General features: G+C 35.6%; 3 protein-coding genes across 4 annotated transcripts in view; 1 reads left to right on the top strand and 2 right to left on the bottom strand.

Moving 5' to 3' along the window:
• Positions 1-664, bottom strand: part of LOC144453011 (uncharacterized) — a 32,822-nt gene extending 32,158 nt beyond the window's left edge. Inside the window, exon 1 of the mRNA XM_078144273.1 lies at positions 476-664. The gene's annotated coding sequence lies outside the window, so the exon portion shown is untranslated. The remainder of the gene's footprint in view (positions 1-475) is intronic.
• LOC144453012 (large ribosomal subunit protein uL23m-like) lies at positions 3-18,299 on the top strand. Of its 2 annotated transcripts, none has more exons than XM_078144274.1 (4): positions 3-137; positions 3,093-3,215; positions 4,609-4,765; positions 18,069-18,299. In XM_078144274.1, the coding sequence occupies exons 1-4, from the start codon at positions 13-15 to the stop codon at positions 18,216-18,218; spliced, it is 555 nt and encodes a 184-aa protein (XP_078000400.1). In that variant the 5' UTR covers positions 3-12; the 3' UTR covers positions 18,219-18,299. The 2 variants fall into 2 exon arrangements, with proteins under 2 accessions (XP_078000400.1, XP_078000401.1); XM_078144275.1 differs by lacking the exon at positions 3-137 and adding an exon at positions 874-956.
• Positions 18,300-19,411: 1,112 nt separating this feature from the next.
• LOC144452944 (nucleoporin Nup37-like) lies at positions 19,412-24,826 on the bottom strand. Its single transcript, XM_078144175.1, has 7 exons — positions 24,593-24,826; positions 23,715-23,839; positions 23,220-23,292; positions 22,185-22,370; positions 21,372-21,553; positions 20,418-20,547; positions 19,412-19,697 (listed from the first exon to the last, which is right to left on the bottom strand). The coding sequence occupies exons 1-7, from the start codon at positions 24,743-24,745 to the stop codon at positions 19,581-19,583; spliced, it is 966 nt and encodes a 321-aa protein (XP_078000301.1). The 5' UTR covers positions 24,746-24,826; the 3' UTR covers positions 19,412-19,580.
• Between the last annotated feature and the right edge of the window lie 221 nt (positions 24,827-25,047).

Genomic DNA, 25,047 nt, shown 5'->3' with positions numbered 1-25,047 from the left:
ACCTAGGTATGAATGAGCCGTGGTGCAACGTGTTTTTTAAGTTGGACTGATTCGGAGAATTACGTCTGTCCGGTATTGGGAACTTCCCGTTTCACCGGTGAAATCATTAACTTGCGTGGGTACGATACCTTATTCACGTGAGTCCCTTTTGTTGAACTTCCAACCAATATCAGCTCAGCTACGCTATCAAGATGTTGGCGCTGGCACAAACAAGTGACACAGGCGGCATCACACAGGCGGTACATTGATTGACAAATAGTAACTTCGCAACGTCACAAGATTGCCCTTGAAAATGAGATCACGCCTCTTTATACCCAGAAAAATTGGCCGGATTTCTGGGAGACGATCGATGTAAGACGTTGTGTTTTGGCTACGCGTGTCAAGCGAGCAGGCGATTGGTGACTCGTGCCATGCACATTTCTAGCGACTTTCTAAAAACGATCTTCGTTTGTCTAGACGAATAAATGTTACCTACCTGGTCGCGTTACTTTTACTCCTTTCTCGAAACCTTGTAAACCGATTATTCCCCCAGAAGTTCACATCAAAGCGATGATGTCATATCTATGACTAATACTCTCTTCGTGCTGTGTATCTCAATGAGATTCAAACTCATGAAATATTACAAGTTACAACGCCAGCTTTACAACGATTACCGGGCGGGCAAGTTGACTTGAACCCGGAAGAAGTTGAAACGGATCTCATCAATGACGTCACTATTGTCATAATCTCGTGCCTCGCGAGATTATTCATAGCGTTATTTTTAATACACATAGCAAATAATGACCATTGCGATGTAATTTTCTTAAGTGATGAATAAAGGAAGTAAATTTTTCACATTGATATCAATATGCCTTTCCCTGTATTTTAAAACGGAAAATTAAAAGGAACTGGAGAAATAGATTCGAGACTTCCGAACAAACAAATATTTAAATATTCAAAATGTCGCGACTCATGAGGTAAGAAAATACGAAATGTTATTATTTTAAAGTTGTTTTGTGTAATTTCCCCAGGTGAAAATAGTTGATTCACGCATTTATTGTGTGAAAAAATTATACAATTAGTGCTAAACTGCTGTCTTACTACTTTGCACCCCGTAATCCGATTATCGTAACAAATTTCATCATGTGCGTGGTTCTGCAGACACATGTACCTGCACTGCAGTGCACTGTACATTTCCGGTTCCGTGCACTGTTCGTGCATGCGATAGCTACATGTAGTTTCATTTTTGTATTTTCGCAGAATATGACCGTTCCTTTTCGTGTTTCTGTTTTCATTCGTTTTAAAAAAATGCTGTTGCACAGAACTAATAGCCTTAAACGGCGCCAAACCTTCGGCGTAATTAAAACACTCTAAAACCAGGAATAACACTACTGTATACTGGCAGTGCTAATGATATGTCCAGGAGGAAATGTTCTCGTCAAGTCATTAGCAGTAGCACCATGAGTCTGCTTGCTCGCGTTAAGAATAAGCTAGGCTCGGTAAACAATATAATTTTGGCCCATTGTTCTTCATTTTCTTTTCATTTTTGCCATTATTTTGATAATGTGTAAAAGTTTAAACCAAAACTTGCATACATGTATATGCCATGTGCAATGTTTACATTCGGTGTTATACACAAACGACTACCAGCTGATAGGTAGCTGAAATTATTCAAATATTGGTCAACTTAAATTTGTCAAACTTACAAAGATAGAGATGAAGTGAATGGGGAAAATATTTGAACCCACCCATATGACAAGTGGTCCTACATTCTAGAATAACCTCAACCTTCTAAAAATAAAGCACTTCAAACTTCAAAACAAACAGTGTGCTGTGAGTCACCAAATAGTTGATAAATTAGGTAGTTTGTTTTGATACACCTGTGCAGTTTATTGTAAAAATAGCAACACCTCATTATAATGACGTCATCAGAACAGCTGTTGTCTAAATTTGGGGAACAAACATGTGACTTGATTAGATAGTGTGCTGTATGATGTGTTTTTGTATGAACTCAGATATTTATTTATATCTTTATTTGTCACGGTCACAGACTAGACTAGTTCAGACCAAACTATTTCTGTGGTCCTCACCAGATATATTATCCCATCAACCTCCTTTTTGAAATGTACATAATTTTTTTTCTTCTGTTTTGTATCTGGTGAATAAATAATTCAATTCAGTATATTAGTGAATGCATGGATGGATTACAAATATGTGTATTGTGGTTAAGCCTATTCAATGCGTTGTGAGACACAACTTTATTCTTAGAGCACTGATAAATCAACAGATACAATCTATCTTATACATGTATGTCAATGGTGTCTCTCAGATGAAATTTCCAGTTGTTGTTACCATCCTCAACCCCACGGTAGTGATTGCGATTGACTTCGTCCCAGTTTCAACTTTTCCCATTTCATCTCGCCCCAATTTCAACTACAAATGTAGTCCCATTTTCAACTCACCCCAATTTCAACTCTTCCTACTCTTTCAAACTCACATTCGAAAGTAATTTGCATACCTTTGCAGTATGATTTACATGTGCAAGTATTTTAGTTATAAAAGACGTTACAATACTGAGATGTAAAAAAAACCTTACATACATACTGACTATTCAGTTAGGTTTATCCCTCCCTTGTTTCGGTAGGAAAATCATTGACCTTCATTGTTAACAGATACTGAAAAATACAACAAACAATCAGACCTGAAATCTGATGCCCTGAAATTGGGGTGAGATGAATTTTGGTGAGTTTACACTGGGGCGAGTTGAAATGGGATGAGTTGAAATTGGGACAAAATGATCCTTCAGTGCCACCCTGGGTTGATTTTGTCCTAAACAAAGTTTGTTTATTATGCAAATGTACCATCACTACCATCACAACCAGCATTATCATCATCACCACCATCACTACTTCAATACAATCATCATCCTCATCATCATCATCATCATCATCACCATCATCATCGTCATCATCATCATCACCACCATCTTCATCACCACCGCCGCCACTATCATCTTCATCACTACTACCATCACCACTTGCCCTGCACTGATCTCTTTGCGCTAATCTTTAGTAATCATTCACCAATTTATAATGTTTATTTTATTTCTACAGGTATCGGTTTTGGCAGCCTGGTAATCCACAGAATAGAGTATTTTTTACAGATTTCTTTGTATCATTAATAAGACCAAGGAGTGAGGTAACACCAAATACAGTGTGCTTCAAATGTCCAGTTGAGTAAGTACAAATTTATTTAAACAATAATGTGTGCCCTCCCAGCCCATAATGGACGAAAGCAAACTTTGAACGACATAATGGGCAAGGCGACAGCTGAGCCCATTATGGAGTACAAAGTTTGCTTGAGTCCATTATGGACTGGGAGGGCGTACATTATTGTTATTATTTTATAGTTTTGCCAATTCCAGTGAATTTGTAGACCGAGAAACGCAAAACAATGTATAATATATACAGCGCTGAACATCATCTGCCATGTTCGGCCCGGAAGCTGAATACTAATCATAGCGGCACACGTACGTACACGTACACACACATATACAGTTCAATGAACTGCTGTGAACACAAATTTGTTTCATGAATGCGTTGTATTTTTAAACAGTTAAAATGACAATCATATGTAACAACATACATTTCGAAAAAATACATAGTCGTATGAAGAAACAGAACAAATAAGTTTGTATTGTTATGCTCGTTCCGGGGCCGCGATGCCCAATAACGGAGTACATTATCAGTAATAATGTACAGCGATGATGTCACAAAATTCACTGGAATTGGTAATGCTATAATATAAGATAATGATAATTGAGTTGGTTATCATCATTATGTAGACTAGCTGTATGGTAGAAATTAGTTTCTAGTTATTAAAGTTGATCATATCCTGTACATATTAAAAGAAGTGATACTCATCTTCGACATCCGCTAAGTTACAGTCTATCATGAGAATTGATTCCATGATGCCGTGCGTGTTTCATTATGTAAATATACCAACAATAATGTGTACTTTTAACCCAGAAATTTTAGCGATAGACTTACTTTCACGTAATTCGTTGGAAAACAAGAAATAACTAGAGACTAAAATGAAAATTGACTACAACAAGACTTCACTAACCAACTTCCCCGTTATTGAATTCCAGTATTGGCAGAAAACAACACTGGTAATCCAGCCTTCAGTTTACTAAGAGATACAAACTAAATCTATTATTCTTCAATGTGGTAGATTACACAAGTGGGTGATAGCGGTTCCTCTGTTGTTGTGTGATTCTAATCACCCTGTAATCAACATGGTGTAAACATTGGAAGTCCCAACACAGCACTACAAGTTCATGGACCTCTAAATAAACTAGTTTTCAGAGACGCCTTCCTACTGAGACTATAATTAAACCAACATCCATTCAAAAGCTTGTCACTGTTGTATCAACATGTTGCAACAATAGTTTTAGTTTGTGTCTTAGAAAGCCGAAGGCTCAATTACCAGGGTAGTAATATGCAAAAAAGTCATTCTTTAAAAAAAAAGATAATTTGAACTTTTCCACATTTTTTTTGTCACAAAGTCAAAAAAGAATTTTAATGATAAACTGACAAACATGTTTATAATTTTTTTTTTCTCCAACAGGATGACAAAGTTTGACATCAAAAATTATCTCCAGAATATTTATAATGTACCAGTAGCCAAAGTGAATACTCATATACATTTTGCAAAAATTTGGAGAGACCACAAGAATAGAAGAATTAAACCCGAACCTGATTATAAAATAGCCCATGTGACTTTGGTGAGTTGTTTGCTATATTTATCACTACAACTGTTTGTGGTTTACTGGTGCCACAGGACTCAAAATTAACTTTTTTCTTTGTAGTCCTAGTGGACTACCAGTTTCAGAAATTGGTAGCCCAAGTATTGTGACCTGTAGTCCCATATTCCTAAACTGAAAACAGATTTCCTCTATTGGAAATATGTGTGTTATTAAAATACTTTCATGTCCATAAATCTTCCATCTTCATCACATAATCAGTGGTAGCCTGAGTGGGCTACCAGCTACAAATTCTGGTAGCCCCATGACAAGAATTGGTAGTCTGTGGACATAGGACTACTATTAATTTCAAGCCCTGTGCCAGCAAGCCAAGAAAATTATAAAATGTATTCCATCTGTACATTGTTTATCAGTTGTGTTATTTCCTGTTCATTTACAAATTTGACATGATACATATTTCATGGTCTACTAAATTGATATCTTCAACAGATGTACTTGGAGGCATAGTCTTAAAATATTTATTGTGGTTAAAAAGTATTTCAATATGAGCTCATGTTAGTTTAAAGCATAGTGAATGGCATGTCATCTGTGATTGGTTACATACTTCATTATATATTCACATATATGCATAAATTAACATAAATTATATGGTCTTACAGCAGTCTTAGGATTTCTAGTGCGTTTGGGAAAGCAAACATGAAATGAGTCAACTTGAGATACCATTTTTATCAAAATGTTTAGTGCTAACATAAAACTCATCTGTCATATTGTCAAGACCATGACTTCCATTCCGTGTACATGTAGTACTGTAACAATATATTACCATAGGTGCATTAAAATACCTTCTTCAACTTCGTATTCTGTTTGACCCATGAGCATGAGTTAAAATGCTGTACACTTGGAATCTCACTGTATATGCATGAAGCCCATAGGAATATCAGTACCAAACTTTGGCTAAAGTTTTTAGTATGGACTTAATTAATGTACTCGCTGTACATGTATGTGGGCATTATTTTCTACGATTTCTCTCCAACTGACACACTGGAGGAGGGTGGGGGTGGGGTGGCTACTGCTACACCCCCACCCCACCCACACATAGCAATTCCACTAAGGCATTATGTCCTGCAGTGAGATTCACTATTGAATACCAAGAATTCTCGTTGAGATTATTATATTGACACTATACAAACATAGACATCAGATATAGAACTTTGTATTGTTCTGAAGTGTGGACTGAAGGGGAATGGGGGGGGGGGGGGGGGGGGGGCTACTGCTACACCCCCACCCCACCCACACATAGCAATTCCACTAGGGCCTTATGTCCTGCAGTGCGATTCACTGTTGAATACCAAGAATTCTCGTTGAGATTACTATATTGACACTATACAAACACAGACATCAGATATAGAACTTTGTATTGTTGTGAAGTGTGGACTAAAGGTTGTACAGTACTTGTGTAATAAGGGAGATAAAAGTGGTTGGAAATGAGAGGAGAATTCCTTTAATAAAACTCAGGAGTACATGGAAGGTAGTTCATATGACCTACTTAACTTATTGCTCAGTACTAAAAAAAGGAAAAGTGTTTAATAATACTATTATCGGAGACATTAAGTTTTAGGAGGGTGACAGGAAAAGGGAGATGGGAAAAGGACACTCTAAAAATGAAAGGACGTGTGTACTTATGTGTTGCCACTCTCCATGATTGTATTATTAGCTTAGAAACTGGCTCTATTACTATTATAGGGACTACCATTTTGTTTTATAGGGCAAATTTAATAGTAGTTTAGTAGCTATGAAACAGTTTGTAACCATGGTTTCTGATGTGATAGGGTTCTTTTTAATTTGTTAGTAAATAGGTACAAAAATAGTTTGAATCTTTGATTAGTTTCACACCACAGTGGATTTTCAAGAAGTTTGATTTGAGTTATAACTTAAGTACAAGTTGACTTTGTAAGTTCAATTTCTATGTACTAAGTGTGTGTCTGTGTCTGTCTGTCTGTCTTTGTGTGTCTTAGTCTGTAAGATACAACATTCGTGCCATGCTATCAGCCAGCACCCAGCACCATGTGTCATAGTTTATGTGTGTATGTATGTATGTATGTATGTATGTATGTATGTATGTATATATGTATGTATGTATGTATGTATGTATGTATGTATGTATGTATGTATGCATGTATATGTATGTATGTATGTATGTATGTATGTATGCATGTGTGTGGGAGTATGTGTGTATTTGTATGTTTGTGATGGTGGGGGTGAGAAGATTATTTTAATGGGTGGATGGGAGGGTGTATGATGGTGCTAGAAATGAGGAATTCCTAAAAAAAGCTGAGGTGAATGTGACCTACATTCCTCCAACATTATCTGTTTAATCAGATTATAGATGATGTCACAGCAGGAAATGAAGTCTGCATCTCACCCAGACAATCCAATGTGTGTACATAGGGGACAACTAAGAATTGTCATTGTTATAGGAAATAAGGATGTCTATAGTGAAAGTACAGTGTGTATATGTATGACAGGAGGAAGTGATTATGCCAAGACATCATGTCCTGAATAGTCAGTAGCCTATCACTTGCATTATAAATTAAGTTGGGTTACAACCCATGAAAAAAACCCAGTGCTTTTGTTTGAATGACGTGCGCTAAGGAAAGACTTCATGCAATGACAAAATTAGGTAAAAACTATAATACAACTGATACAGAAACAACAGTGGGTGCCTTTGATTTAGGTTCACACAATATTTTTATCAGCTTGTTTTATATATCTGTGGAACTTGAAGTTATAATGTAACAGTAACAGCCGTACTCCATATTATAAGATGTAGTGTTCTATCAGTAAGCAAAGTTATAGGATATGGGCCTCATATAGTTTTAATACTTTTGATAAGTTACTGACTCTTATTACATTGTATGCCTTTGCATGAACCTTGTCTCATTCCTGCTTACCACAAACAAGCAAATGCACCAGGGTTTTTTCAAAGGTTGTATATTGTTGGCAGCGAACCTCTCCATGCCCTGACATGATATGTGGTCCCAGACATAGATTAACCTTGTATATACAGACATTACATATACTCTACAGTTATGTGGTGTTTGTGTTTTGATATTGATTAAGAATGTATGAAACTGTCATTGCTATTTTTGCCTTTGAACAATGTACTGTAGGTTTTATGTGCTGATAAGCTTTGATAGCAATTAATCACAGCTGTTAAGAACAAGTTGATAAACTGTGTACATTGTTTGTAAATGTTCTTATAGACATGCATCTCGTCCTGTTTAGTTTCAGACACTTAAGTGACTACTGTAGGGGCATGTGACCACTCTTTTAAGTACTTTGTGTGTTTCATGGGTTTACAGCTAAAATGATGTAGGCTTGGTGTTTCACTCATGGACATTACATTTTTTTACACAGAGCTAAACATATTTCAACTCTAGACTAACAATAAGAGAGACACAATAAACACAGCACGATCCTTTGCGCAATCACATTGAACACTGATAAGCATTGCTATTCTTTCATAGTGCAGTAAAAACAGGCTTCTAATGAAAACTAATTGATAATCAACATTTAAACATGTCTACAGTACTTCTACATCCCATTGTGCACATTTAATTGTCTGAGGGTGTGTAATAAAGATTGTGTGTGTGTATACATGAATATAAATATAAACAAATAATTCTGGTAAATTTTACATTAATTTATACAAGTCAGAAAATTATCAAGACCACCACCTCAATGAAATGACTAGCAGTGTTTTTTCACAGAATCCCAGTAATCAGAATCTATAAATTAAAGTCTGTTAAAATTTATGCTATTTTGTACAAAATTGAAGATAATGATGATATCTGTAAACCAGGAAGTTATTGTTCAGTATGACAGGAAGTTGGCAAAGTTTTACCAGCTACTGGACAGGTATAAATTACTTAATTATATACTACTGGTATATTTGATTTTACGTTTGGAAGCCAAGAAGAGTTAAAGGGCTAATTTTCAATGACAGGTTACCGGGGTCAGTGTCTCGACACTCTCAACATTTATCAAGCCAACATTTTCACGATTACAGTTGCCTAAATGCAACTATTTTAAAAAATACAGTGACAGATTTCTTTCCTGTATATTCATAATACTGTAGTCCAACATTAGGAGATAAAAAATCTGTAATACTCTCTAAAATGACAGTTTCATAGGTGCTTTATGAGCTCTGTGAGTGTGTTATAGTGGTCAAAGTCATCTACAGTTTCATAGGTGCTTTATGAGCTCTGTGAGTGTGTTATAGTGGTCAAAGTCATCTACAGTTTCATAGGTGCTTTATGAGCTCTGTGAGTGTGTTATAGTGGTCAAAGTCATCTACAGTTTCATAGGTACTCTATGAGCTCTGTGAGTGTGTTACAAACAGAACTCTCCCTTCAGTCACAATCGTTCTGTGATCAACAGTAAAAATCTTATCTTGCAAGTAAAACAACAACCCCAGTGTGCCAAGTCATAGCCTTAATCATTGTAATATATGTTACGTTCTAGTCTAGATCTAGCTGTGGCATCAAATCATCTCTAACCCCGTCTAACTCAATCAGAAATCGTGAACCAAAAGTTGTTTATGCAAATGAGCAAACCCAAAATGTTAGAATGATGTAAACAGTGTATAAGTAGCATTCTGAGCTGACAAATGTACACTATTTAGTCAATATGTAACACTGACGTATGATTGGACAGAATTCTGTAATTGACAAAGACTTGATATTAATGGCTGTGTGGGTGGATTTTATTGAATTTGAAATCTCATCTTCTTTAGGAGATCTTGAGATTTGATGCCACGGATAGCGTAAGACTAGTTACAATGTATGGTCCGATTTCTGGCGAATTCTTCCTGTTTTAGCTGTAATTAACCTTTAATAGCCAGGATTAGAACATAGAGGAAATTGAGATTTAGCTAAATACTCCAGGAAGCTGAGTAAACTATACTTTCCTACTGTCCTTAATTACATAATTTTGTACGGTAGGCTGTATTTAATGACAATTTTTTTAAGCCAGAGATAAATATTCCTGGCGTTCTGTACTATTTAGATGTACTTAAATCGGTCAATACAGTCACTATTGTGACTCAATAGCAGTATTTGTTCTCATGTCATTCAACTTTAGTTTTTTCGTGACAGCAGACTCAACGTGTCCTGAAATGAACTTTGTGTTCATTCTGCTGAGTTGTAATGGCGCGTTATTTATTCATGAATTCAGAGAATCCCTTCTGGGATGTAGACTTATTATACAGTGTTACTGATAGGGTAACCATGGACGACAATGAAATGACAATAGTTTGTTAAGGAGAGTCAGTAATGTACCACAGTAGAATGTATCTAATTATATTATAAATGGATATATAGAACCCCATCCTTCCTGTTATAGTTTGTTAAGGAGAGTCAGTTCTAACATCATAAAATCCACATGAGTAGACAATAGTAGGTAACTATTATTATTGATTATGTTTTAAGGAGAGAGGATCATTACTGAAGTACAATTTGGCTCTATAATGCACATGTACATGAATAGCACTGATAGTGGTTTGTTAAGGAGGGTGATACTAAGGTTTACACCTAATAGATACATTGTCCTGGCATTGGTTTGTTAAGGAGGGTGATACTAATTTTTACACCTAATAGATACATTGTCCTGGCATTGGTTTGTTAAGGAGGGTGATACTAATTTTTACACCTAATAGATACATAGAATAGGCATTGGTTTGTTAAGGAGGGTGATACTAATTTTTACACCTAATAGATACATAGAATAGACATTGGTTTGTTAAGGAGGGTGATACTAATTTTTACACCTAATAGATACATAGTCCTGACATTGGTTTGTTAAGGAGGGTGATACTAATTTTTGCACCTAATAGATACATAGAATAGGCATTGGTTTGTTAAGGAGGGTGATACTATTTTTACACCTAAGAGATACATAGTCCTGGCATTAGTTTGTTAAGGAGGATGGTACTAATTTTTACACCTAATAGATACATAGTCATGGCATTGGTTTGTTAAGGAGGGTGGTACTATAATACTTCACAGCTACATGTATCATATAGTACTGAAATAAAATATAGATGGGTAGATGAAAACAGACAGAGTTTTGACAATGGTCTGTGAGGGGAGGGGGTCGGAATAAAAGCTAAAATCTTTCTGAATATATATTGTATAAATACTGAATGTTAAGGATTTGTGAACTATGATAAATTTCCCTGAATTTTTTAGAAATAGTGAATAATACTGACTGTGGTTCATTAAGGCAGTCAAAAGTCCAAAATAACAGTGACCATAGTAGATCGTGTAAACACATCAAATATAATTTTATTGAGGATCATTCCATAGGTAACATTTACTTACAAGTGTTTCCAAAACAAGTACCATGTCCATGAGTAAGGTTTCCTGCAAAATTATGTAGTACGGGAAAAAACATACATAAAAAACTACTGTACTTGTAACACACGACTATTTGTCATACCAAAAGTACATTGTTTTCAAATGAAAATTCATCTATGTTGGTATGCTTTAGTATCAAATGGCATACATAAAATACTTGCAAAATATTCAGAGTGTAAAGTTTCATATTGCGGTTATAAAAAAGTAAATTAAATGAATAATATTAAGAAATGGGAAAAGTTTTTGAAATTGATAACGGAAGTAGAGTTTCCAAATACAAAATGAGAAAGAATTCCATCCATGAAAAGAATTGTATCTTTGTAATGAGCCCAATAAAAAATGTTATTAATTTTTTTAAAAATGTGAAAAAAGTTTGTTGAGTTGAAGCACAAAGTTGTCAAGCTGTGAATGAATTCATTTCCTGGCCATCAAAGAATGATGTTTAATATGTTGTATTCTGAAAGAAATAATTTAACCCTTTCATTCCTAGAGACGACATTGGAATAAATAGAAACTTGATTGTAAGAACATTTTCTAAAATTTAAGAATATTACTTCATTGGGAAGTAATATTTCTTGAATTCTGGTCTAAAATAAAGTTGATCTTTTTCCAAAAATTACAGAGAAACAAGAATTTTTGTTCAAAAATTTTGGTGGGAAAGTTTCTAGTCCTGAAAGGGTTAAGAGAATGGTCCACATTTGTTGACCCGATGGTGGTCTGTTAATAAGGTGAAAGCTAATCTGGAGTATTCAGAAATCTACAAACTTACATACAATATGTAAACATAGAAGAAAAACACAAAAAACATATCTATGGCGATATTTATCCAAATGAAAATATTTACCTTCTCTCAAAAGCAAGCGCAAGATGAGAAAGAGTAGCTACATGTTATACATGAGTATAGTATAGAACAGGAAGTATATTGTCAGTAGTTGTTGTGCAGTTAATTTGGACATATCGAAAATTTATGGACAATAAATATCCCACCTGTGTTTTTTGGTGCAGAAAATCTACCTAAAAAGCAAAAAAATACAATGCTTTTTAGCACAACTGAACTTGTTCAGTAGTGCTATAGGGATCGCCCGGCGTCTGTCTGTCTGTGTGTGTGGATGTGTGTGTGTGTGTGTGTGTGTAAACAACTTAAAGTCAAAAACCGCTGAACCGATTGCCACGATATTTGGTGGGTCCATTACTTTGGGTGTCTAGTTGGGAAATTGTTCAAATCAAAATGATCGCATCACAGGTGTGTGATTTGGGTCAAAAAATGTGATTTTTGGTCAAAAAACTTAAACTCAGAAACTACTGGGCAGATTGGTGCGAAATTTGTTGGGAACATTCTTAAGGTGGTGTAAAGTAAGATTTGTTCATGACGGGATGATTCCATCAGTGATATGCAAATTAGGGCTAAAAATGTGTCTTTTTGGTTAAAAATCTATAATTCTAAAACTACTGAGCAGATTGGGCTGAAATTTAATGGGAATGTATCTAGGGATGTATGGACGAAGAAATATTAAGCATACCATGATTCCATGAGTGATATGCAAATTAGGTGTAAAAATGTTCATTTTTGGTCAAAAACTTATATCTCAAAAAGTACTTGGTCAATTAGTCTGAAACTTGGCAAGATGTTTCTGAAACTGTTATTCTGCAGATTTTCTTAAAAACATTTTGACAAAATTGGCCCTAGCAACCATGACCACACCCTTTAGCAACAACCAAATGACAGTATATTTTGGTCAAATAACAACATCATCTGGTAAGCAAGTGAGTAAACATTCAAAAAATGTATGCAAATACCCTAGCAACCATGACCACGCCCATAGCAACAGCCAAACGGTGGTGTATTTCACAAAGATAACAATAGGGTTTAATAGATAATTGAATAAACATCCAAAAAATGTATGTAAATTTGCATAGCAACAAGACCACGCCCATAACAACAGCCAAATAATCACGTATATTGCAAAGATAACAACAGGAATAGAAAGACAGATGAATAAACATTCCAAAAATGTATGCAAATACCCTAGTAACCATGACCACGCCCATAGCAACAGCCAAACGGTGGTGTATTTCACAAAGATAACAACAGGGTTTAATAGACAATTGAATAAACATTCAAAAAATGTATTTAAATTTTCCTAGCAACAAGACCACGCCCATAGCAACAGCCAAATGATCACGTATATTGCAAAGACAATATCAGGAATTCATACACAAGTGAACAAAAACATACACAAATGTATGCAAATATATCTAACAACATGACCACGCCCATAGCAACAGCCAAATGATAGCATTTATCGTAAAGATAGCAACATGGTTGGATAGTTATTCAGCAAATAAACACCTATTGTTAGCATAGACTAGCATATGGATAAACATTTTTAAAAACTACAGTTGTGCTACAATGCCATTGGCGGTATTTTTAAAAATCTCAATTGTTCCAAACTGTTGACTGGGGGCAGAAAATCTACCTAAAAAGTGAAAAGATCAATATTTTTTTTTTTTAAATCTCAATTGTTCCGTATTGAAAGTTGTGACAACACAAATTTCTACCCAACCTCAGTGATTTATGATTGGTTGGGGCGTAAAATCTACCTAAGAAGTGAAAGGGAAAATAAAATTCTTTTTGAAAATCTCAATTGTTCCATATTGAAAGTTGTGAAGACACAAATTTCTACCCAACCTTAGTGATTTATGGTTGTTGGGGCATAAAATCTACCTAAAAAGTGAAAGGGAAAATAAAATTCTTTTTGAAAATCTCAATTGTACCGTGTTAAAAGTTGTGAAGACACAAATTTCTACCCAACCTCAGTGATTTATGGTTGTTGGGGCATAAAATCTACCTAAAAAGTGAAAGGGAAAGAAGAGATTCTTTTGAAAATATGTATTGTTACTGAGAAATATAAGCAGGTTGGCAGATGAACTGTACTGTCTTTCTGTAAAAAGAAAGAGTTTGAAATGATTAACGATATCCGGGTTGAACTTTGATGAATTTAAATTCACACTCGGGTGAATTTTGCCCTCAGGTATACATATATACATTGTAGGGGAAGTTTGCTATTATGCTACTGAACTCATACCGTTCTTTCTGTCTTTTCTGCAGACTGTAAAATGTTGTCTTATCTTTCTGTGTTGGTGTTTATGACACGTTATGGTTGCATTGTTTATTGAAGTGTGGTAAAGTGGAAAGGGACCCATATATGTATTGTGTATTTATATCATAAAAAATACCAAACTGTAAGGCTTAAGACAAAGGGTGATTTTATGTACTGAGCTTATAAATATATAAGGTCTCATTGTAATTATGTCATGTACATAACAGGGCTCAAAATTAACAGTAGTCCCATGTCCACAGACTACCAATTCTTGTTATGGGCTACCATAATTTGCAGCTGGTAGCCCACTCAGGCTACCACTGATTATGTGATGATATAAAGGATGGAAGATTTACAGACGTAAAAAGTATTTTAATATCTCGCATATTTCCAATAGAAGAACTTTGTTTTCAGTTCAGGAATATAGAACTATTGGTCACCATCCTTTGGGCTACCACTTACTGAAATTAGTACCCCGCTAGGACTACCAAAGAAAATATTTAATTTCGAGCCCTACATACATGTATGTCCATGTATCTCTGCTGAACTCTTTGGTACTTTAAGGCTGTCACTTACGGATCTAAGAAATGTATGGGTTTAAATTTATTAAATAGTGCGTAAAGGTTAAACTCGTGTTTGTGCGTACTACACTGTTACCGACATCAAGATAGCTGTGAACAATTTGATAGACGGCTGGCGGCTGACAGTAACCAGTTGTCTGTTTCGTGGAATTTAGTGTCATTTCAATATTATAAAAGTAGTGAGTAATTAATTAATATAGTAATTGAAACATACATCACCACAAAATTAATTAGCCAGTTGTTCACCATTTGGGATTCATCTGTCATCATTTTATAAGAAATTAGTGTTACTTGTAATGTTGCTAAGGCCTAAAAAAAATTGTTTGGTTTTGGTTACCCGACCCTTCCCGGTTTTTCACTGCCGATCCTAAACTTTTTATCTTGTCAGTTTCTACGAAATTGGTGTGTTGTGATGTTGCTAACATCAGTATAGCTGTGATCAGTTTGAAAATGACTATGCATGAGTAGGTAATAATATGATATGTCACATGTCACATCACATAAAACAGTTAATGAGTAGTGAACCATTCGGTATTTGTCTCATTGGTTTTTAAGAAATTGACATGATTGAAATTTAGAAAAAAAAGGTGTGTGAAATATGTGATGAAATGTCACATGTACCGTTACATAGCTACTACATTTTGTAGTTGTATACTGTTTGTAGTCAACCGTTGTCAGTTTCTGAGAGATGGGTGTGAATTGAATGACGTATAAAAAATGTCAATACCATGTACTGATTACTGTACTGTCATGTTGCACACGTCAATGTTGTTGTAAACAGTTTGATCATGGCCAGCTGTTTCGTAGAAATTGGTGTAATTTCAATTTTTAAGTGAGGTGTGTATAAAACATGATGAAATGTCATTACATGTATGTATGTAAGGCCACGTGGCTAATTAGTTTTACATGTATATGGTTCGGTATTTATCTGTTGTCAGTTTCTACGAAATGGACATGATGTGAATAATTCAAAAGTTGTATTGATAAAATATGTACATCGCACTGTTGTCGTGGTAACTACATGTACATAGGTACGCTATAGCTGTAATCAGTTTGATATTAATTGACAAGTTGTTGGTTTCTACGAAATTGACATGACTTCCTGTGACGATTCATTGAAATATACGACAGCTGATAATAAATAGTAAATATCGCAATTGTCATACCTATGACCTGAGATTCATGGGAACAGTAGGTTTCTGTTTAAACTACTCGTCATGTGCATTGAAGTGTGAACAATTGGGTCTGAACTGTGACAAAGTCGGCTATTGTACAGTACTGTAGTGTACATTTGTAGTTTACTGTACTGGATGGCCAACACTGTTGTGTATTTTGTGACATGGATGGACAAGCTTGAGGAATGCTGAATTTAATATGAAATGATTGAGAGAGAATGTGTGTGGTATTAGTTTTGGAATACTATAAGCAAACATGAAAAGAGTAAATCATTATTATCTCTTAACAGTGGTAGGACAGGTGGTGCAGCAACTGAACAATGCAGAGGTTGTCTGAGGTCACCATATGTCTGGCTTTTCATGCTTTCTCTAGCTCTCTTTCTGTGTGTGTGTGTGTGTGTGTGTGTCTCTCTCTCTCTCTCTCTCTCTCTCTCTCTCTCTCTCTCTCTCTCTCTCTCTCTCTCTCTCTCTCTCTCTCTCTCTCTCTCTCTCTCTCTCTCTCTCTCTCTCTCTCTCTCTCTCTCTCTCTCTCTCTCTCTCTTTTATTGTCAGATTTCTACTAGTCAAATTATTGTCAAGATGTTGAAATGTATAAATCTACAAATATTTAATCAAATTCAGTTTAAAAGTCATTCAAATGGGCCCAATCTGATTTTGAGACTCTAGACAACAAACACTACCAGAGCAGATGTATGACATCAACAATAGAACAGAACAACACCTCTGGTTGTTGCCATGGCAAAGGATTATTTACAGTACTTGTGTGAGTGTGACTATCATGTGAACATTTCACATTGTCGTGATCATGAAGTAATTCCGCTATAAAAGTAAAAGTCATTTGTGTTGGCACTTACATGTACAGAGCAGTTCAAGGAATTTATTACACCTGTCTATTGTATGGTAGTGCATAAACAAGGTACAATTCCAGGAATTTTGTTAAGGGAAAGAAATGGTGCTAGCCCACATTGTGAAAGCTTTGACATGGTAATAGCGTAGATACATTGTGAGTACGAGCAATACAGGTGAATGTACTTTATACATTGTTAACACGACTTGATTATCATATTACTAAGTACTACATGCAAGATTAGATGGAGGAAATAAAGTTACCCTTTTACTCTAATATATACAGAGCAGTGATTTCCTCAATACTTTTCCTGTCATAGTTGTCCCAGGTTTGGAATATAACTTTGTCTGTACATGTATTATCATTTTGAAAGTCTGTTTGATAAATACTATATTTTATAATACTACATCATATATTGTATGTACTGGTATGCTCATCATAGATTCATACACAAGTTCTCCTCTTCCACTTTTGATTGAGAAACAGACATGTTTCAAATTTTTTATTGAGAAACAGACATATTTCAAACAGATCACTTGTCCAATCATAGGGGTCTATGCAGTCTATGGTCCAATCAAAAGTGGAAGAAGAGAACGTGCATATGAGTACTGTATCTTTTCAAAACAGCTACCCTGTACAAGTTCCAAATGTGGTATAAGTTTACCAGAATTATTATAAGGAAGCTCAGTTAAACCAGTAGTAACACCATCTATAGTAACTGTTAAGAAAGAAGTATGTTGAGTATAATTTTCATGTACAATTAGATATACCCGTGTACATGAATAGCGCCCTCTAACATCCCCTCACATGAATAGCGCCCTCTAACATCCCCTCACATGAATAGCACCCTGTAAGCATCCCCTCACCTTCTTTAATACACCAATCCATGTTATCATTATGTATTGCTGGAAGACAAATAATTGTCATGCAGCTCATTAAAAAAGAAAAACAATATACATACACAGACAACTAAAGTAAAAACTTATGCACAAACACCATACGTAGCTCTACATCCAGATATTCACAGAAATAGCGCCCTCTCTCATCCATTCACCTAAATAGCGCCATTCCACATCCATTCCGTTAAGTTAAATAGCGCCCTCTAGTATCAATTCACTTTTTGGATAGCATTCTCTAGTTGTATGTCTAACTGCAAAGTCTCCTTATTTAAATAAAGTAAACTTCTGTTTTTATTTATTTCCAGGGTGAAGGCATGACATTTGAATTCCCAGAGTTATTCCCAGATGCAATGGAAAAAGAGAAAGAAGTTGTGGAAGAATTAAAAACTAAACAGAAGACAGAAGACAGTAAAAGAGCACATCAAGGTGGTGTCCCAGGCTGGTTTAGTCTTTGATGACTATGAAGTTGACAACTGTAGTTTCAGATTTATTTCTCATTTTACTACCTTTTTTCTTTTGTTAGTAGTTTGCATTTGTGTACCTCATGATGTAAATAAAAGTTGTTTTGAAATTTCAAAATCTGGTTTGACATACTTTGTTCACAGTTCGTCATCATCTCTTGTCTAGTACTAGTCGTTGAAAATAAAGGTACTCCTTACTAACAACAAGACTAGTTCTGGGCTTACTTCTTTTTTTTTTGAGTTACATCAAAAAATTTCAGATGATGAAATTTTTAAGGGCAAAATTTATATTCTGCATGATGGTATCTTTTGTGTTGAGACCCTTCTGTCAACAAACACTTCTTATATCACTCACCCCATCACTATTCCGACAACTGAGCCCCCACTGTCAACAAAAACTTCTCATATCACTCACGCCTACACCTTTTGGACAACTCGGCCCCACTTTCAACAAAACATCCCTCACTACTACACTGTTTGGACAACTTAGAACCTTCTGTAAACAAACATTTCTCATATCACTCACCCCATTACTATTTTGACAACTGAGCCCCCACTGTCAACAAACACCTTTCATATCACTCACCCCGGAACTATTTTGACAACTGAGCCCCCACTGTCAACAAACACCTTTCATATCACTCACCCCATCACTATTTTGACAACTGAGCCCCCACTGTCAACAAACACCTTTCATATCACTCACCCCGGCACTATTTTGACAACTGAGCCCCCACTGTAAGCAAACACCTGTGATGTCCCTCCCATCATCACTATTCTAACAATAGACAGACCCCCTTTCCCCACTCCCACCCCATATCAACAAACACCTCATACCCTTACTGTTTTGACATGATTTCACATGTCTTGTTGACACAGATTAACATTCCACATACCTACAGTATAAGTCCCTTATTTAAGAAACTGTTCAGAGAAACCACAGTTACAACACATGAAATAATAGTAACTTCAAAAACTTTAACCATTCACTGTTTTCAGATAACTGTTTTAATATTTTAAACAGGGGTACGGTAATAACTCCTGCAGCTAATAACATGAAAATGAAATGAAACAAAGTCCTGAATATTTCAAAACTTATACCACTTTATTCAATATGAAAAATTGAAAATGGATACAAAACAATATTTTAGCAAGAAAGAAAAAATGCGATATATAAAGATTCCAACATCTGGGAGGGGGTCGGGATGGGGGTGGGGATGCTGAGATATATATAGAGGTCTGAATGTTTCTCCAAGGTGAATGATAAGGAAATAATTAAAAAATCCCTTGATTATTCACTGAGTTATTCTGTTAGGATGAACCTTTTGCAGTTGAACAAGTTTGACATCAATTGCCTTAAATTTCAGTGACCCAAAGATGTACTTTCCTATCCCCTCCCACTGCACAGACTGGTAGGTTGGCATGCCAACTCAGACCCCCTGCAAAGACTGGCAGTGTTGTAGATACAGGGACCTGGAAATGAAAAAAAAAAAGTGTTAAATCTAGGTACCAGTTTAGATAAAAACAAACAACTGATATAAAATGAATAGTTTCTAATTGTTTTGTAAGTTTGAAAAAGTTGTAAGACTAATCAGATGCGAGATTAATTTCATGAAAGTATGGTTGCAATCAGTACATGTCAGATGGCATAACACATCCCTCTCATTTCAGAACCGACTTTTAACATAATCTGAAATTCAACCAAAACATTGTTTTCTTGTCCTGGAATCATAACTTGTCATAATTCTGAAGTCAAACGTAAAATAATTTATATATACTTTGGTTAAATCACTTGGTCGTCTACAGCTGTTACTGTATATACTGAGTTATTTAGCCAAAATATGCTGCATTGTGGGTATTTAGAGTTAGACTGTGAGATAGGCTGTTTCGTTCTACTCTAACCAGCCTCACCTGGGAGGGGATGACTGATGTGTGAGGGCGCCCCATCATGGCATACCTTACAGACTAGCTCTAAGTCCGAACTACTACAAGATAATTTGAAATTTTTCACAGCTACAAACTAACAACTTGTGTATTGATTCCAATCAACATAGTACAGCCACAGGCTTCTTGGCATCACATATTGACATGATACAACGTATGCCATCAAAAACAAATACTCTGATTTACAAAACAAATTTCTGATTTACAAAACTAAATGATTGTTGCATCGGAAAAAGTCAAATTTCTTACCTGTGAATGACCCAAGTGAAAGACTTTGACCTGGTCGTGACCAGTGGTGGCAAATAAATTTTCACTAACACGAGACCATTTGAAGTGTCTACCTCCTTCATTATGTGCTTGTCTACTGTCCTGTGGTAAACTGAAAATAAACCAGGAAAGTAGATATGGGGTTAGGGTTCCGTTAACACTGAAGTGAACAAGTGTAGCGTATTGATTTCCTATGTACAGTATTGTCTTGCAGTTGTATTGAATAATAAAAAAAAAAGAAAAGGGAACAAATGATATTGATATGTAAGAATAATGTATATGGTAGGATTCCTCAAAGGCTAAATAAGTGAAATTTGCAATCCATAAGTTATACCAGTACGGTAGTGCACTTATTAGGAAAGTAGAAATGGGGTAATAGGGTTCTGTTATTAAACATTTAAAGTGAACAAGTGATATTGGTATGTTAGAATAAATGTACATGGTCTTGGGGTTCACCCCTGGTGATGCTAACGAGATGTCATGAAAATGATTTGTTTTCAAGAAATGTTTTGACTCTGTGAGTAGAAATCTCTATAGTAGTGATGTTGGTACATTTTGCTAGTAGAGTTCTGCATAACACTGTTGTATCTGGTCTTTATTGCAGGTGTACAGAAAGTTATCACAAGGTGGGTAGGGGTAGGAGTGGGGGTAGGATTCCACTAATGCTACTAAGTAAGTGAAATTTGCAATCCAGAATTTATACTACCAATAAAACACAAGTACTGTTCTTCCAATCTGTAATGGCTGTACATCTGATGAGAAGAAACCAATAACATAGAGACCATATAGAAAACATAACTACCTGAACTATACACTCACATATGCAAAAATAAAATAAAATAAAAAATCTACCTACCCCACCTATTCTAAACTTGAGCGTATCAGAACCACACAATTTATTTTGTTAGGCCTTAGTAGAAATTATTATATCCTGACCTTGACATTGTCGCGTCCCAAATCATCCAATGACCATTACCAATACCACCAATACGTTGAGGGTCAAGAAAACTGATATCAGCTGACATCAATGGCACATGATTTGTATCCAGTGATATGATTGGCTGCTGTGATGTGAGGTCATAGATTCTTATTGTGCCCTTCTTCAGTGCAACCATGAGCTGTTGAAAGTAAAGATGTACAAAACATGTAATGATATTTACTTTGATATTTAGATAATGTATTCTCATATTACATGAATAAAATGACGCCATTTTAGTCTTATATATTAGAGTACAGTATCACAGCAGTTATAATAATAATAATCTTTATTTATACTGGATCATTCTTTAAGTATATAAACACTTGTCTCCCAAGAAGTCCAGTGAGGGCCATTCCTCATGGGTTCAGTGTTAATGCAGGAGGAAACTGAAGTACCCAGGAAAAACCTGTGTTGTTCGGTAGAGTCAAACTGAACGACACTCTTCTTACTTACAGCGTGGTAAATTTAATCAAACCCTGAATGGGGTTCGAACCCAGCAAGCAGTGGTAAGAGGCAAGTGGTTTAACCACTCCACTACCGACAACTCTATGTAACCTTAACATGGTAGGAGTTTTGCTAGTGACTAGTACTAGTTATAAACAATTGACAGTGAAGGGTAAAATATAAGTAACCTTTTATTTGGAAACAAAAATGATGAAAAATACTTAAAACTTACAGACTATGTTATTGTTATGTACCTGTGATGACATTCTTGATAAAAAAATTATAAAAAATTATAGACAAAAATGTCTGCTGTTCCAACAACTGACCTTGGCTGGTTCATCAGGATGCCAGCATATAGACATACCAGGTGAGTAGAGAGGAAAGCACGCCCTCTGGAGGCCATCCATGTCCCAAATTCTACATGTGCTATCATCACTGACGCTGGCAATTTGTTGACCTTGTGTGGGTTCAAAGATGACATCATTAACAAAGCTTCTGTGACCTTCTAGAACCTAAATCCAAAATATAACACAAGTTGTGAGAGGCAGGACATATTTATTTTGTCTGAACTAATGCTTGCATTTTTTATCAATCCTACTCCCTATTATAGTCTATTAGTCTTAGTAGGGGGTTCTCAATTCTCAGCATACAATAATTGTTTATGCCTAACCACTACTGGATAGTTCTTTCAGTACATAAATGTATGTAAACACTTATCTCCCAAGAAGTCCAGTGAGGGCCATCCCTCATGGGTTCAGTGTTATTGCAGGAGGAAACTTTAGTGCCCAGGGAAATTGCCTTGTTTCATATATTTGTATAGGAACACTCAGGATAAGAATAATATTAAATAAACTGTGTTAAAACATGAACATCTACAATTGGCTGATCATACCGCCACCTAGTGGTCAGCTGTAACTATGAAATTTGTCTTTCTGATAAGGATACTGCCACCTATTGGTCAGCTGTAAGTATGGGAATTTGTAATTTTGATGACAATCGTTGACTAAGACAGCTCAAAAGCTCAATGCAAAAAAATTTTGAACTGCTTGTGTTATAACCTTTGTAAATTATGAACAAAATGTGTGTAACAAGAATCGTGTGATTTCAGCATTAAAGTAGTGGTTAGGCATGATTTCATTACTGATAGTTGCTAGTAGTAAAACATGACAGCAAGAACAACATGGAAACGAGTGGCAACTTCATGTCTGCTGTCTCTACACTACAATACTCAAATATTCTAGCCCTCAATTCTGGCTCAAAAACAGATTGTGAACAGCGCCCCTAGTGGCCAAATCATGAAATCTTTTGTCTGTCTGGTAACCAGAATATGACATCACAAAATTTACAATAAAAGTTTTTACCTTGACATTGTCATTGTCTTTGAGATCTGATGAAAATAATCTTAATTTAAAGTCTGCTCCTGCTGTACAAAATCTGAAGAAAAAACGACACAATGTAAGCGAATACTTTATATATTTGTAATGTCTTTAAAATCAATAAACAAATCTGGGGTCACCATACAGTTTTGAAATAGAGGTGAAAATGCTATCACAATTTAGTCATTTTAGAATCCAATATGGCCACCAACTACTGCATTAAAGTATTGTCGATTTCCTTGAAAACAAGACGTTAAACTCTAAAATTTCTTTATTATTTCTAAATGACCAGGAACAAGCTTTTACATGGCAAAGTTTTGGATTTTGTAGTATACACTTTGACAAGTTACCAACAACGATTACAATTGTATGTCTTTGCTGACTCCCAATGCCACTAGCAAGCAAATGCATCGATGTTATTTCTTGAGTTGTACTCAACTATGCTATTAATAGTATTATGACAACACTAATTTGACATACATGACTTTTCTTGGTAGTGTTTCTAGTGATGTCTCTGGACTCCATGCAATGACTGCAACCCTTGTACTGTGATAGAAATCTCTTAAATGTTCAAACTCAAATTCTTCTACATCACGGTCTTCTTCCTAATATGATAAACAACAACAATGACAGTAAATCATTACAATTTGTTAATGTGCTGAAACAGATTGACAAATATTACCCCTGGCAAAGACCTGTAGTGGCACAACTGTCCTTTACACTTTTTCAACTCACTAGGTAGTATTCTATACAATTCATTGCAGTCTCCATAATTACAGAGCAAGCTCCATCCTATCTGGTCACCAATCATACATAGTTTAATCTCAGTTGCCAAATGACTTTAGCCACTCAGAAACAAACGGCAGTTGTGAGGATCAAACCACTCACTCTAACTATTCAACCAAGTATGTAAAACCATGGATTAACTATACAATAGAGACTTAGATGCACATTTACATTTATGCACAAGCTGGGGAGTTAGGAATAGAGTTAGGTTCGGTATAGAATAGGGTTGCACTCCCTAGCATAACCATGATTTGTATCTTCTACAATGATTGGACATATGTTTCTACATGTGTCCAAGACATTATACAACATCTCCCCCCCCCCCTTCATCATCATCCGTCATCATCATCATCATCATCATCATCACCACCATCATCCTCTTCATCATCATCATCATCATCATCTCCCAAAGTCCTTCACCATAGCAACAATTCCCATAATTGCTACTATCAGCTATCATCCTCATTTAAAACACCTAATATACAATGACTGTGAACATTCATAATTTACATCATTTCATATCTTTTCCTTCTACATGCATAATTATTTGGGAAAGACTGAAAAAAACTTACCTGAAATCGACACAATCCAACGGAAACTCTCTTACTGTCACCATACGCAATGAGCTGAGAAAACTGTTCAACTTGACAAAATTGGACTGAAGTGACCGTCTCTGGTGTGTCGAAAGTATATGTTATTCCCCCGCCTTTTGTTTTATCGATCATCGTTGTCTGTACTATGTGATATATGACGTTTTATAAATGAAGGAAGACCTTCGTGTCGTTTTGTCAAATGAACCGCCGGTAAGCATGTCGTTCAAAGGTTACAATAAGTCAGGTGACTTCTCTGCTAGTTTACGTGATTATTTATTAGGGGTGAAAGATATATTATTTGAGGGACTACGAATGTGAATGCTTGTGTGAATAGATAACACTCTTTTTATTTACTTTTTGATGAATTCTAATTCTAAAGTTGTTATTATTTGATTGTAGAAAGCGACAGGCGTGAAGGCAATTCTGAAATCTGT

This window comes from Glandiceps talaboti, chromosome 23 (assembly GCF_964340395.1).
Source record: "Glandiceps talaboti chromosome 23, keGlaTala1.1, whole genome shotgun sequence".
NCBI classification, from domain to species: Eukaryota; Metazoa; Hemichordata; class Enteropneusta; family Spengelidae; genus Glandiceps; species Glandiceps talaboti.
This window is presented reverse-complemented; position numbering and strand designations above follow the sequence as displayed.